This window comes from Gracilinanus agilis, chromosome 4 (genome assembly GCF_016433145.1).
Source record: "Gracilinanus agilis isolate LMUSP501 chromosome 4, AgileGrace, whole genome shotgun sequence".
In the NCBI taxonomy this organism is placed as follows: domain Eukaryota; kingdom Metazoa; phylum Chordata; class Mammalia; order Didelphimorphia; family Didelphidae; genus Gracilinanus; species Gracilinanus agilis.
Genome location: NC_058133.1, coordinates 263,509,375 through 263,525,403, shown reverse-complemented (window position 1 = coordinate 263,525,403; position 16,029 = coordinate 263,509,375). Strand labels below are relative to the sequence as shown.

At 36.0% G+C, this 16,029-nt stretch overlaps 1 protein-coding gene across 1 annotated transcript in view; it reads left to right on the top strand.

Moving 5' to 3' along the window:
• Positions 1–16,029, top strand: part of SLC26A8 (solute carrier family 26 member 8) — a 150,783-nt gene that overhangs the window by 123,904 nt on the left and 10,850 nt on the right. Inside the window, exons 19-21 of the mRNA XM_044672528.1 lie at positions 7,483–7,537; positions 7,626–7,777; positions 11,470–11,547. Coding sequence (XP_044528463.1) covers positions 7,483–7,537; positions 7,626–7,777; positions 11,470–11,547 — 285 coding nt within the window. The remainder of the gene's footprint in view (positions 1–7,482; positions 7,538–7,625; positions 7,778–11,469; positions 11,548–16,029) is intronic.

Below are 16,029 nucleotides of genomic sequence, written 5' to 3'. Positions count from 1 at the left end.
TTTGTCATTTTGTCCTCTTATGATCTTAGCCATTCTGATAGGTGTTGAGATGGTATCTCAGATGTGTTTTGAAGTCCATTTCTCTAATCAATAATGATTTAGATAATATATATGTGTATATATATATGTATATTTATATATACACACACATATGTATGTGTATATGTTTGGCTTTAATTTATTGATCCAAAAATTATCTGTTTATAACTTTTAACCATTTATCAATTGGGGAATGGCTCATATTCTTAAAAATTTGACAAAGTTCTCTATACATTTTAGATATAAAACCTCTATCCAAGGAGCTATCTATAAAAATTTATTATTTATAGTTTCATAGCAATAGCCAGCTCTTTTACAGGACTGTTGAGATTTTTATGGTCTTGCCCAAGCAGATGGTTTTAAGAAACTTCTAAGTTTACAAATAAGGAAATTTTACAAGGTCTTTTCTTTCTATCTTTTCCCACATAAAAAGTAATTATCAGTTTTCCTCTTAAAATATACCTGATTAAAAGCTTAATAGATTTTACTATTATGACTATAGCCTCTAATAATAATTTCACAGTATCTAAAATAAAAGGAGTTAAATTAAACATTGGCATGATTTTATCATTCCCTAAACAACATCTCTTAAAAAATTGTTTCTCAGAATTTACAATACAAAAAAGAATTTAGAAACATGACAATGACATTTACAATATAAGATGGAATTATATCAGATGGCATTAATTTGGTTAAACACATTTACACATTTATATAGAAAAATATTCATTCACCACAAGTGGCTCCTAACATTTGAATCTGTAAGTCAAAAAAATTCAGATTAAAAGAGAATTTACTTTTCTAACAAATTTTTTAACATAATTCATTATCAAATTTATGCTAGGCACTTCACAATCATTATATCATTCAGTTCTCCCAATAACCCTAAAGATAGGCACTACCTTTTTCTACTTTATGGATTAGTAAATTGAGATAAAACAACTTGTTTTAAGATCACACAGCAAATTTCTTAAGTATGGAGCTTCCTTAGTCAATGCATTTCTCCAACATTTTATCTTAATGCTAAATAGTAGAGTCAATTCTGACTTATCATAATTGTCCTATGAAGAGAACACATTCCACTTAAAACAAGACCAGAATAAAGTCAATCACACCTGGATCTAATTTTATAAATGGTATCATACAGAATCTCAATTTTTATTTTATTTATTTGTTTGTTTACGTAGGCCATTTATTCCAAGCATTTCATATTATAGAGCCCACTACTTCCAGCTAGCATATGGCCAAAGATTTTAAAGTGTCAGTCTTGTATTAGGTTCCAATATACCACAAGTATCCTAATAGGGAAGGACTCTTAGACCATATTCTGATTTATTTTCAGGACAGATTTTGAGCAAATCAAATCTGGATTTTATAATCACTAATGGTAACATTTAAAATCTCAAATTTTTCTGGTAGTACTTCAAATGATAGGGCCTACTACTTTCAGTTAGTCTACTGCCAAAGATTTAAAGTGACAGTCTGATATTTTTGCATCTCTTTTAGGATTCATGAAACTTTTCTTATATGAATGAGATCAAAACCTTTCCTCACTTCTCTTTCCAAATCTTCAACATATTTTACTTTTAAGTCCTCTCTTCAATCTATAAGTATAGACTATAACTTTTCTTAACTTCCCATCCATTTCTGGCTACTCCTAATTTATTTAAATTTTATCCCCTCTCTTCTTTCTTAAAAACAAACAAACAAACAAAAAAACACCCTTAACTTCTGTCTTAGAAGCAATACTAAGTATTGGTTTTGTCAGAGAGGGTAAGAGCTATGCAATAGGAGTTAAGTGACTTGCTCAGGATCACACTGCTAGGAAGTGTCTGAAGTCATATTTGAACCTAGATCCTTCCAACTCCAGGCCTGGTGCTACCTACCTGCCCTACCTCCTTTCTTTTAAACTTAGATTAAAGTTCTTCAAAACTGCACATGTCTGGTTTCTTTCATATTCTGAACTGATACTTACCTTACTAATCATATCCAAGACTTCCTACATAAATAATCTATAATAAACTGAATTTTTTTTACTCTTTCTTTTTTTGTCCCTCCAACTTGGTCACAGTCAGAAAGAAAAGGAAGGAAGGGGAGGGAGGGAGCGAGGAAGGGAAAGAGAGAGAGAAAGAGAGAGGTTTTTTTTTTTTAAACTTTTACTTTTGTCTTAGAATCAGTATTGTGTATTAGTTCCAAGGAAGAAGAGGAGTAAGGACTAGGCCAATGATGGTGAACCTTTTAGAACCTTTTGAGGACCCCATGCTGTGATGTGCCATGTCCCCTACTTTGAGCATTGGGCCTGCATTGGAGGCAAGGGGACTGCTGCTGGGCTTCGATGGGCCCAGAAGGTGGGGCAAGGCTCAGAGACCCAGAACTCCCACCCCCCCACACACTCTATGTTTGATGGCTGGGCCAGCTCCCAGCCAGCTTGTGTCCAGGGAAGCCTCCTCCTGCGGCCTCGGGACCTGCCCATGCATCTAGCCCTACCTGCCTATTGGGCTGCAACCCACGTGGGGGTGGGAGTAGGGGATGCAATTAGCCTTTGTGGGGTGGGGTCAACCCCTAGCCTGGTGGCTGGCAGGGAAGGAAGGAAGAAAGTGATGTTTTAGGGGGTGGGGCTGGGCCCAGTGGAGAGGAGACCCCCCTTACTACCCTGCAGCCTCTGGTCCCAGACAGGGGTGAGAGAAAGGGAGGAGCATGGCCTGAGCACTCTGCTCAGGGGAGTAAATGCAGAGGAGCTGGGAGTCATGGTGGAGAGGAGGAAGGGAGCAATTCTGCAGGGGACAGCCCCAGCTGCCTACAGAGAGGTCTTTGTGTGCTATCTTTGGCACACATTCTATAGGTATGCCATCATGGGTCCAGGCAATGGAGGTTAATGACTTACCCAGGATCACACAGCTAGGAAGTAACTGTAGCCAAATTTGAATTCAGGACCTCCCATTTCTAGGCCTGGCTCTCATTCCAATGAGTCACCTACCTGCCCCCTCACTTTTTTTTTTTTTTAAGCCTTGAAAGTTCTATGTCAGTCTTAACAAAAAGTATTCCTAGGATGGAGTTGGTTGGTCACTCCTCACAGACTCTTTAGGGTTTTGTTTTGTGTTTTTTTCCCTAAATTTCCCTCTCCATTTTTTAATGTCTTAACCTCTGTCTTTTACCCTCAGCTATTCTGGTCTCTGTCCTAAAATAATATGGGCAATTGGTGTTTCAAAGCTTCTCTCAAAAGTGCCAAAAATCCAATATTTGCCTAGGTTATGGATTTTCAAATCACTTTTAGACTCTATATCTGACTGAGTGCAATATCTAAGATCCCATTATTTCCATGGCCAAAATGAATTTTTCCTTCATAATTTTCTTAGTCCTTACAGATCCTAATAATTAACTCATTTGTAGACCCAGTCTCTACCCATTCTCACTGTTCAATTGTGAACATAACCTGCTATTACAGTTTGTCCACTTGGGAGTCCTCAGGAAGTTACATCTTCCTGTTCCCTATTCAGTTGCCTACCTGGAATCCAGGAAGGCTCTCTCTTCCCTTTATGAATACTGGCTAAAAATTTGCCTGATTCTTCCCTGTGAGTCCTTTTTTCTGCCTTCCCTTCCATGTACACAAATGAAAAAATGAAAAAAAAAATCAAAATTTGGATTTGGAGACCTATTTCTCCTTTTTTTCTGTCTTGAGTTTCTCTACTACTTCATGGCTTAACTAACCACTGTGGGAGAAGGATCTATTCCATCCCAAAACTTGCTATTAGGCAGGGCCTGATTGCCAGTTGGCCGGATGAAATAGCCCTTGCCTCCCACCATGATGATAGCCACGGATGGTTATATATAGTCCTATATATAGTGTTCAAAATTCCTGGTAAGGCTGACCATTTGTTAGTAGGAAAATTCATTGTTCATACTTTTGCTCTGGTTAACAAGGCAAAACTCAGGAAAAAGAGCACTAAAAGAATTTATTTAAAAAAATATGTAAGAATAGTGACACATTGATGACCCAATCACTAGAGGCAAGCAAAGGATTCAAGATGAAGCCAGTTTTTATTGATAACTTTTGTAATGAGATAAAGGCAACTCAGATAGGTCCATGTCAGCAAAAGGGAATGGGTCACTTGCATCTCAGCTCTTCCCCAATGGCCTTAAGTGCTATTTAACAGGTAAACTGCTAAGTGCTAAATAGCAGGTGATACAAAAGCTATAGACTAAGTGACACCTCTCCCCAACACTGATTGAGAAGGAGGCCTTGGAGGAATGAAGCCACTGAGTCAACCTAACTTTGAATCCCTTGACCTTTCTGTTTCCCTGCTGGAGCTGACTGCACATTCAGCCTTTGAAAACCTGATTCCAAGGTTGTGGCTTGATTCTAGACCCAATGGGGATTTCGCCACCTTTACCTAGAACTGAAAATAACAAATTAAACAGACTAAAATAAAATCCCAAGCCCATTTCTTAGGATCATGGGGCACTTTCTCTCTCACCAGATCAGTTCAAGGTGAGCATGCTATGAACAAACTGGACTTTTAACCTTTCTGAATGCCACCAAAAAAGGGAAAAGAAAGGAGATGCCATTTTAAGCTGCAGCTTTTTGGGCTATTCTATAACCTTCTATGATTTTTCATGGCTGCAAAAAAATCTTGCATTATAAGAATTTCCTTTCCTTTATGTTTGTAAGAGAGAGTAAAGTTTTTGCCATTATGATTACTGTTTTACTCTCAATCCTACTCCCTTCATTTGTCCTATTTTTCTCTGCTTTCATTCTGTCCATCCTAAAAGTGTTTAGCTTCTGACCACCACATCCTCCAATTTGCCCTCTTTTCTATCAGTCCCACGCCTTCTCTTATTCCCTTCTCCTCCTCCTGTCCTGTAGGATAAGATACGTTTCTATTCCCAAATGATTGTGTATGTTCTTCCCTTTGAGCCAATTCCAATGAAAGTAAGATTTAAGTACTCTCCTCCCAACCTCTCCCATCTTCCCCTCCGCTGTCAAAACTCTTTCATACCTCTTTTGTGTAAGATAATTTACCCCATTCTATTTTCCCTTCCCCCTCCTCCCATTCCTCTTTCTCATATCTTAATTTTATTTTTTTTAGATATCAACCCACCATATTCAACTCATACCCTTGCCCTCTGTCTATGTATACTCCTCCTAACTGCCCTAGTAATGATAAAGTCCTTAAGAGTTACAAGAATCATCTTCCATGTAGGTATGTAAAGTTTAACCTTATTGAATGTCTTTTTATTCCTCTTTCCTATTTTCCTTTTTGTGCTTCTCTTAAGTCTTATATTTAAGAGTCAAATTTTCCATTCAGCTCTGGTCTTTTCATCAGGAATGTTTGAAAGTCCCCTATTTTACTAAATACTCACTTTTTGCCCTGAAGTTCAGTTTCACTGGGTAAATGATTCTTGGTTGAAGTCCTAGTTCCTTTGCTCTCTGGAATATCATATCTTTTAATTTACAAGCTTCTAAATGTTGTTTTTCTCATTGTGGCTCCCCAATATTTGAATTGTTTCTTTTTTATTGCTTGCCATATTTTCTTCTTGTCCCAGGAGTTCTGAAATTTGACTAAAATATTCCTGGGAATTATTCTTTTGTCTCTTTCAGGAAGTGGTTGGAGGATTCATTAAATTTCTGTTTTAACTGCTGGTTCTAAAATATCAGGGTACTTTTCCTTTATAATTTCTTGAAATATGATGTCTAATCTCTTTTTTTTATCATACCTTTTAAGTTATCAAATAACTCTTAGATTATCTATCCTGGATTCATTTTCCAGGTCAGTTGTTTTTCCAATGAGATATTTCACAATTTCTTCATTCTTTTGACTTAGTTGATTGTTTCTTGATGTCTCATAGGATCATTACCTTCTACTTGCTCAATTCTCTAGAAGAGCATCCCGGGGATCTTTGCTTGGCCCTTGTCTGTTTAGAAGTTTTATCAGTGACTCAGAGAAAGGCATAAATGGCATCCTTTTATTTGTATTTGACAAATGCCAAAAAAGGGATAGCTAACACACTGGAGTCAGAATTCAAAAGATCTTGATGGGCTAGAATTTTGAGCAGAATTGTATGAGATGAAATTGAATAAGGATAAATATGTCTTTCACTTGGCTTCAAATTAATGACTATACAAGTACAGTGTGGGGCAGGCCAAGTTAGCAATCTGAAAAATATCTGGAAGTTTTTATGGATTGCAAACTCACCATGAGATAGCAGTGTGATAAGGGATCCAGAACATCCTAATGAGATATTGGAATACACTAAGAGATATAGTCTTCAGTTATAAGGCAGTACCAGTCTTACCGTCCTCTTACCTGGTCAGGCAATATCTGTTAGTACTGTGTTTTCTGTTCTAAATAGCACAGGTTAGGATGGACAGGAAAAATTTAGAAAGCATTCAGAAGAAACCTGAATGGTGAGGGGCCTCAAGTTCATAGCCTATGAAGATTAGCTGAAGGAAATGGAAATATTTGGTCTAGAGAAGAGAAAACATAGGGAATGTGATAGCTTTCTTCATGTATTTGAAAGGCCATATTGTTGAAGAATTAGATTCACTCTACTTAGCCCTGGAGGGCAAAAGTAGAAGAAATGGATGGAAATTTCAAATAAAGAAATTTAGTCATTATGCAAAGAAAAACTTTCTAGGAACTGGACCTAACTAAAGGTGGAATCGGCTTCTTTGGAAGATAGTAATTTTCCCCTTACTGATAGACTTCAAGTCAAAAATGGATAGCCATTTGTCAGGCATGTGGTTTAGGGCTTCTTTTTCTAGAATGCGAATAAACTATATGGCCTCTGAAGTCCCCAACAATATTCTATGATTCACTTCCTCTTAGTCCTGAATGAAGTTAATGCCTTGCACATATCATATATACTTAATAATTGTTTCTTGATTTAAATTGAAGTTCTACTCCATTATTTCATTTGTTTGGATAGCTCAATCCATCAGTATATTCAATCTGGAGTTTGAGAAGAAGAATGTTTATTTCAACTTACATTATAGTGAATTTCAAGATTTATTGACCCAGTATGTAAGTGTTAAATAAAATATGGAAGTATAATTGAACTTTACAAGGGGATTCTGAAACTGAGTATCAGGATTCCTAACTTCCTATCCTATCCCTACCTGCTCCACTTGTATTGTCTATTAATTAACTCTGTCTCTCAGTTTATTTTATCTTTACTAAGGCAAGAAAAACAATATTCAACAGCCCAAACAAATAGAAACCTGGGAAGAAGATATATAAATATTATATATTAACAAGATGTGATTTGCTGTATGCATGTGTGTATCCTAAAATTTTTCATGAAGATTCTTCAGTGAGTCAATCAGAAAGCAGAGATTCACATGAACCAGGCAACTTCCTCAATGAGTTCTTGAAAACTCTGTTATCACAATTTTTCTTCTGTATATTCAGTTCCCTAATTGTGATTTGATACTTCTCTCCACAGATCTGCAATGCATTTTACAACATTGATGTATTAGTTCTCCTAGCAGGGTGTCATCGTGAGTATCATGCCCCTGAACTCTTGTTTTGTATTTCTGGATCTTCTTGCTGTTCAGATGACTGAGTCTGCCCTGGTTTGATTTTCAGCAATGATCGTTAAAACCTTTGAGAGGAATGATTTCTTTGATACTGGCATTACCAAAGCCCAGTTGTTCCTTAGCCTTCATGATGCTGTTCTTTTTGCTCTTGGGAAGAAATTCTTAGAGACTGCTGATGATGAACAAGATTATATAATGAAGGTTTGCCGATCTTGTGTATTTTTGGAGGGGAATGGGTAAAATTGAAGTCAAATTAACACTAACCAATTGTTTTAGGAAGAAAGGTGAGGGTGAAACACACCAGGATAGAATTTCTGGTAATTTTAACATCCTATATGATATCATAGGAAGTAGAGACAACATCCAAGACATTGACTATTTGCTCACACCATCGTTTCTATAGAAGTGCAGTTTATTCTCTGAAACACTCTCTCTTGGGTAGTCCAACTACCAAACAAACTGAGAGTTCAACAAAAGAGAACATTCAAACATTCAACAAAACACCATTCATTTAAAAATGTAAAGTATTTCCCTTTGCTTAGTCTCTGACCAGCCATCAATGCTAGTTCAAGATTCTAGTTTTTCCTCCAAACCTGAAAGACTGACTCAAACTAAACAAACTCTGATTTTCATATTGAAGGAATGAATTGTAAACTTATTTCCCAGCTTTCTAAGTAAAGCTTCTGCATGAGTTAATATTTTCCCAAGAAAGAAATGTGTATATGATTTTTAAAGTATCTTTTTCATGCCAAGCATCAGGCCAGATACTGGATATAAAAAGCCCAAAATGACATAATCCTTAACCTCAAGGAGCTTACATGCTCTCAAATATTCTTTTTTTTAACTTAGTATGTACACATATAAATTAAATAGAACTGTTTTATATAGATATTTAGCTCCTTGTAGCTAAAAAGATCAGAACAAATCTCAGTTCCATTCTCTGTCCATCTCCCCTTCACAAAATCAAAGAACTGTAGAATCTTTCAGGAGTTCAATGGGGGCATTAAAGGTCATGTAGTTCAACTTTACAGCAGATGGATGAATGCCTTCTAAAACAATCCCAAGGTCCTCTAATCTTAGCTTAAACACTTCCAAGGATAGAGACCAGATCTCTCTTTTTTTAATGTTTCTCTTTTATTTTATTACAAATTACATGTAATAACAAATTTCCACTATATTTTCTGAAGTTATATGATCCAAATTGTCTCCCTCTTTCCTTCCCTCGCCCTCCCAGAACTGACAAGCAATTCATTGAGTTATGCATATGTTATCATGCAAAACATATTTCCATATTGTTCATTTTTGTAAGTTAATAATCTTATAAAGCCAAAGCTCCAAAACATATACTCAAATTTGCAAGTAAAAAAATCATATGCTTTCATCTGCATTCCTACTCCAACAGTTTTTTCTCTGGAGGTGGATTGTATTATATAGTCCCTCAGAATTATCCTGGATCACTTATATTGCTGATAGCAGCTAAGTTTATCACATTTGATCATTCCATAATATTGCTGTTACTATATATAATGTTTTCCTGGTTCTGCTTATTTCCCTATGCATTATTTCATGTAGGTCTTTCCAGCTCTTTCTGAAATCATCCTCTTCATCATTCCTTGCAGTACAATAATATTCAATCCCATGAATAACACATAAATAGGTTTTGAACAATAATATATATATAACCCAGTTGAACTCCTTGTTGAATTTGGGAGGGGGAGGGAAGAGCGGGGGCAAGGGGATTATGAATCATGTAACCATGGAAAAATATTCTAAATAAAAAGGAAAAAAATAATATTCAATCACCATCATATACCACAATTTGTTCAGTCATTCCCCAATTGATGGATATCCAATTCTTCGCCACCACAAAAAGAGCAGCTATAAATATTTTTGTACAGGTAGATCCTCTCCCATTTTCTGATTACTTTTTAAAGCAATACAACCTATTTTAGACATTTCTAGAAAGTTAATTTGTTAAGACATTTTTCCTTATGTAGAGGTGAAATCTGCCTCCCTATAATTCATATATACATTAGTCCTAAGTCTGCTATTTGGAGCTAGACAAAATCAGTTTAATTGCTCCCTAATAAAATAGCCATTTAGAGATTTGAAGGCAGTAGTCATATCCCCAGGTCTTCAGTTCTTCAGAACAAACTCCATTCCTTATGCACAGTTTTCATCAGGACAGTTTGCCATCCTGGTTCTGGTCTTTGCATGAATTCTAGTTTGTCAGTCTTTCCTAAAAATATGATGGCCCATATTGAAGAGCCTTGTATGATCTCTTCAAACCTATCTCCATGAATCTGTAGTGATGGTCTTATATTGGCCATTCAGTACATGGCTCACCAAAGAAGAGTACCGGTTTGAACCTCAGGCCAAGTGAACTTGATTGGCATCTGAAGAAATGTCATATAATCTTTTTTTTAACATTTAATAATATTTATTTTTTAGAAAAGTTAACATGGTTACATAATTCATGCTCTTACTTTCCCCTTTACCCCCTAACCTCCTCCCCCCCATAGCCAATGCGCATTTCCACTGGTTTTAACTTGTGTCCTTGATCAAGACCTATTTCCAAATTGTTGATAGTTGCATTGGTGTGGTAGTTTCGAGTCTACATCCCCAATCATGTCCACCCCGACCCATGTGTTCAAGCAGTTGTTTTTCTTCTGTGTTTCCACTCCTGTAGTTCTTCCTCTGAATGTGGGATTCTTTTCCCTAAATTCCTCAGAATTGTCCTGGGTCATTGCATTGCTGCTAGTACAGAAGTCCATTACATCATATAATCTTAGATACATCTTATAGCAAGTAACTCCTTCCCACTCCTTTCCTTTATCATAATCCAGGAATGACCTGGTCCCCACCAGCAGTGTGACCTTTTACTCTCACATATTTGCAGTTATTTATTAGCACATGCATCTAACTTTGGGCACAGAAATCCTTGAACTAGGACATTTTAAAGCTGCTTCACTTTTTTACTCCTTAACAGAAAAGCACAGCACTTTCCTCTCCCTCTTGTACTCTTTGTTCCACTGAATATAGTCAGATTCAATTATTCAGTTCCCTACAGAAGGACTTTAAAGTCTCATTCTTTTGCAGAAAATAGTTTTATAGCTAATATCTATGTCATCAAATTTCTGTAAATAAACAATTCCAGAACAATTGTCAAATACTGCCCTTCTTTGTTTACTTTGTTTACTTATTTCTCATTAAACATCTCTGCTCTACCCAACTGTGGTTGTAGACCTAATTCTATCCCAGGGTTGCTGCTGCCACTATTCCTAGCTATTCATTTCTATACCACTGGACAGTTTGAAAAGTGCTTTACACATTATATTATCTAATCCTCATGACAATACTGAGAGATAGGGGATAATATTAACTCCTTTTGAAAGATGAGGAAACTGAGGCTGAAAGATGCTAAATGACTTGCATATTTTAATAAGCAGTTTAAAATTTTTCCAGGATAAGATTACTAAGGCTGTAATTTCTAAAATCTACCCTTTTCCTTTTTAAAAAAGGGTTGGATATTTTCCCAGATTTTCTATAATATTTCTCCCATTTTCCATGATATCTCAAAGGTTATCAACTCAGGTTCTGTAGTTATATCTGTAAGTTATTCAAGAGACTTGAAAGGTAATTCATCTGGGTCTGAAGGTATTTTCTTATTTTCTTTACTTAAGTATAGATGTGGAGGACTAGTAGAGATGTTAATGGGGAGAGATGCCATTTTCACACAGGAATAGTCCCCAGATAATGAATTACTAGATTTATAAATTGAAATACTAGCAATTACTAAAGCTTGTGTATTGATCCCTACTATGAATTAGTTCCTCTGAATGTTGATTTCTTGCTTTGGATTCTAATTCCTGCTCTTTGTATCTCCTTTATAGGGCACACTGAATTCTCTACCCTCCAGTCAAATATTGGAATCAGAATCAAGAAAGAATCTTTTCTCAGCATCTCCCAAGGTACCCTGCTACAAATGCAGCTGTGGCTGGTTCATAATATATTTTATTTCCCCAGAAGACTACATTCTCCATTATTATACCATGGAAAAATTCACTTTGCCCAGCCAATAGATGTCTGGTCTTAGAGTTCAAATTTTTCCTCTGACACAGAAAGGTTAAGTGAATACAGGCAGGTCATTTAACTTCTTTTTGTCTCTAGGCCACATTCTAAGACTCCTAATGGCAAACCTATGACACATGTGTCAGCACTGACACGCATAGCCATTTTTGATGACATGTGGCCACATACAGAGAAGTATGTTATTTAAACTATAAATATCGTGAAATTATGTTTTTTTCCTCAAAGTGACACACCACCTGAATTATGCTCATTTTTTTGGCAAATTTTGACACACCAAGCTCAAAAGGTTGCTCATCACTGCTCTAAGACTGATCATCATTGGTCCTCATCAGGAATTCCCTATTTTATGAAATCTTATATCTTGTCCAAAAAAAAAAAAGAAAAAAGCCCCAAGTGTAAGGAATAGGGTTCTCACCAAAAAAACATAGATAAGATAGTTAGTAAATCCAAAATTACATCCTTGGCTGTAGGATCTCCTAATGGAAGTTAAATACTACAAATCCCTCAGGAAGAAAGGTTTTGGTGTCAGTACCAGGAATGCTTTCTGGCCTCAGACTAGCTCTTTTTTTTTTTTTTTAAACCCTTAACTTCTGTGTATTGACTTATAGGTGGAAGAGTGGTAAGGGTAGGCAATGGGGGTCAAGTGACTTGCCCAAGGTCACACAGCTGGGAAGTGTCTGAGGTCATATTTAAACCTAGGACCTCCCATCTCTAGGCCTGGCTCTCAATCCACTGAGCTACCCAGCTGCCTCCTCAGACTAGCTCTTAATAACCACCAGAAAAGTTTTTTTTCTCCACCACAAGAGGTCTGTTTCAGCACAAATAGAATCTCTGCCCTGAGAAATACTTCAGACACAAAAGTGTCCTGCACGTTTCCCACTTTCTTAGTGGGGAAACACAGAAAGCTCCCTTTGAAAACTGTCCCAGGACTCAGAACAACGTGTTCAGTTCAGTTTGGGTCTACCAACCAACAAATTCAGAAACTGAAGCGCGGCTGTCCCTGCAGTGCTGGAAGGGCTCTCATCTGGTCCAACACCCTCATTTTATAAATGCAGAAACTGAGGCCTAGGGTGATTAAGTGACTAGCTTCATATAGATACTCAGAATCAAGAGGTTGGATTTGAACCCAGATCCTTTAACTCCAGAATTAGGGCACTTTCTATTATATCATGATTTGCACCCAACAAAACAAGTCTGGCTTAGAACAGTATTAATGGGTCAATTTGTTGATGGGCTTGCCAAAGCAGATAATTATAAATATTCTTTTTCTAAAAAAAATTATTGATATATTTTATTTGATTCTCCCAGTATCCCTTTCCATACCCCTCCTAGAAAGCCATGCCATGTAACAATATTTTTTAAAGAAAAAGAGGAAGAAGAGAAAAAAACCAGGAAAACCAATCAATACATACATAAATCTAAGAATATATGTAATGTTCCGCATTTGTGGATCTCCTACAGAGGCAAAGGAATAGAGTGGAAGCGTCTTCTCATTTTCCCTCTTTGTTTTGTTCTATCATGTTCTTCCTGGAGAACTATAATTTTTGGTTTGTCTCTGTACCTCCTGTCTTTAAGATTAGTATATTTTGTGTGCATAATGAGCATATTTCTTTTAATGTTATTTTTTGTTTCTCTTCTTTTAGATTATCCTTCACTTCTGTGTATTTGCATTCCCAATCTATTGTTCTCACTTTAATTTCTTTGCTGAGATTTGCAGCTCCAGTTCCTAAATTTTCTATTCTGGCCATCATGTTTGCTATGCAGGCCATACATTCTGTTCACATTATTCTCATCTTAAAATCAATACCGTGTATTGGCTCCAAGGCAGAAGAGTGGTAAGGACTAGACAATGGGGGGGGGGTGTTAAGTGACTTGCCTAGGGTCACACAACTAGGAATTATCTCAGGCCAAATTTGAACTCAGGACCACCTATCTCTAAGTCTAACTCTCAATACACTGACCCACCTAGCTGCCTCTGAGAGGGGAAATTTGAGGTCTTTTCTCTGGTACAGTGTTATTATTTCCTCCTGTAACTCATTTAACTTTTCCTTTATGGTTTTGATTATTTTGCCATATATGTTTAATACTATTATTTTTGTTGTTTATGGTACCTTTTACCAAAATGTAGTTTCCCTGATTACCTCTTTTAATTAGGTTAATTTTTACTTTTGCATTGTTTGAGATCATGATTGTTACCCCTTGCCTTTATTTTTTTTTTACCTCAGTTAAAGAATAATAAATCCTGCTCTAGCCTCTTATTTTAAGTTTGTGTGTGTCTTTCTGTTTCAAGTGTGTTTCTTGTAAATAACATTTTGTTGGATTCTAGGTTCTAGTCTTTTCTGCTATCTGCTTCTTTTTGGGAAGTGAGTTTGTCCCATTCACATTCACAATTATGATGACTATGTATTTCCCTCTACCTTTTCCTCAAATCTACATTTTTGTGGGGGAGATCATCCCAACATAATCAATCCAAACTGTCCCTTCAGTTTATTGTAGACTCCTAACCAACACAATCATGATAAAATTCTTAGGAGTTTTTGCGTATCATCTTCCTATATAGAAATATAAATAGTTTAACTTAATCAAATCCCTTATGATAACTCTTTCATATTTACCTTTTTATGTTTCTCTTGAGTCTGGTATTTGAATGTCAAATTTTCTATTCAGCTCTGGTCTTTTCCTCAGGAATACTTGAAAGTATTCTATTTCATAAAAGGACCATTTCCCCACCGAAGGATTCTACTCAGTTTTTCTGGGTAAGTTATTCTTGATTGTAATCCTATCTCCTTTGCTTTCTGGAGTATCATATTCTAAGCTCTCCACTCCCTTAATGTGAAAACTGCTAAATCTTATGTGATATTGACTGTGACTCTGCAGTATCTAAATGGTTTCTTCTTAGATGCTTGCAATATTTTCTCCTTGATCTGAGAGCACTGGAAGTTAACTATAATTTTCTGGGAATTTTTGTTTTTTAATCTCTTATAAGAGATGGTTGGTAGATTCTTTAAATTTTAATTTCCATTTTACCTTCTGGTTCCAAAATATCAAGGGAATTTTCCTTTATCATTTCTTGAAATATTATGGTTACACTCTTTTTTTAATATCTTTCAGGTAGTTCAATACTTTTTAAATGATCTCACCTGAATCTATTTTCTAGTTCAATTGTTTTTCTAATGTTCATATTTTTTTCTTTTGACTTCGTTTTATTGTTGCTTGATGTTTTGTAGATTTATTAGCTTCCATTTGCCCAATTTTATTTTTTTTTTTACAATTTTAACTTTTAAAAAATTATTTTCTTCAGTGAACTTTTGTGCCTCTTTTCCAATTTGGCCAGTTTTGCTTTTCTAAGTTCTTTCCTTCAGTGAATTTTTACACCTCTGTTTACCATTTGCTTAGTTCTGGGGTTTTTTTTAAGTGTTGTTTTCTTCAGCATTTTATTATGCCTCTTTTACCAAGCTGTTAATTTCTCTTTTCATAATTTTCTCATGTCATCCTCTTTATTCTCTCAGTTCTTCTTTTATTGCTATAATCACTGTAATCACTCCTTTACCTCTGTAACTGGGTCCAGGCCCACTGCTCCCTTGTGGATAGCCACAAGTGCTCTTTTTGACCTTGGAACTGTGATCCAGAACTGCATTTGGGCAATAGAGTTGCCAGTCAGCACAATTGCTAGCAAAGGGTTCCCTCTAATCTCTTTGTAGTACTTTTCTGATCCCCTTACCATCTTTGGGCTGACTGTTCCAAGTGCTACTATGTCTTTCCAGAATTCAGTTTGGCTCATTATTTTAAAGTTGTTTGCGATGGAAATTGTTGGGAAATTTTGACTGGGTTTCTGCCTCTCACTTATTATCTTGGCTCTGCTTCCCATTCTGTTGCTTTTAGCTGTTTCGTATAAGCAATTGATTGTGAGGTTTGGGGTTTTTATCCAATTTGTCACTCTTGTTGCATTATCTAATCCATTCACATTTAAGGTGTATGACAATTTTTTGACAGTTTATGACAAAACTAATGGTTTATATTTTCTGCTGTTTATTTTTTTTTGGAACTAGGATTTTTTTCTTATCATTTTTCTTACTGTATAAAACAATACTTTGTTGTTTTGGTTATTTTCTTTAATCTACCTTAAGGTAACCCTGACCCCATAGATTCTCTTCCACTCACCCAGATGCTCCCTAGCCACCCCCATTTGTCAGTCTTTTCTCTAGGTTTATGGTTTTGTTTAACTTATTTTTCCCTTTTTTTCTTATTTTCATCTACTTATATAATTGTTCCCTTTTTTCTGCCCTAATTTAATTATGGTATAACACTTTATATCTAAATCATATACCCATTCTGACCTTATCTTAAGTGAGATTTTGGTC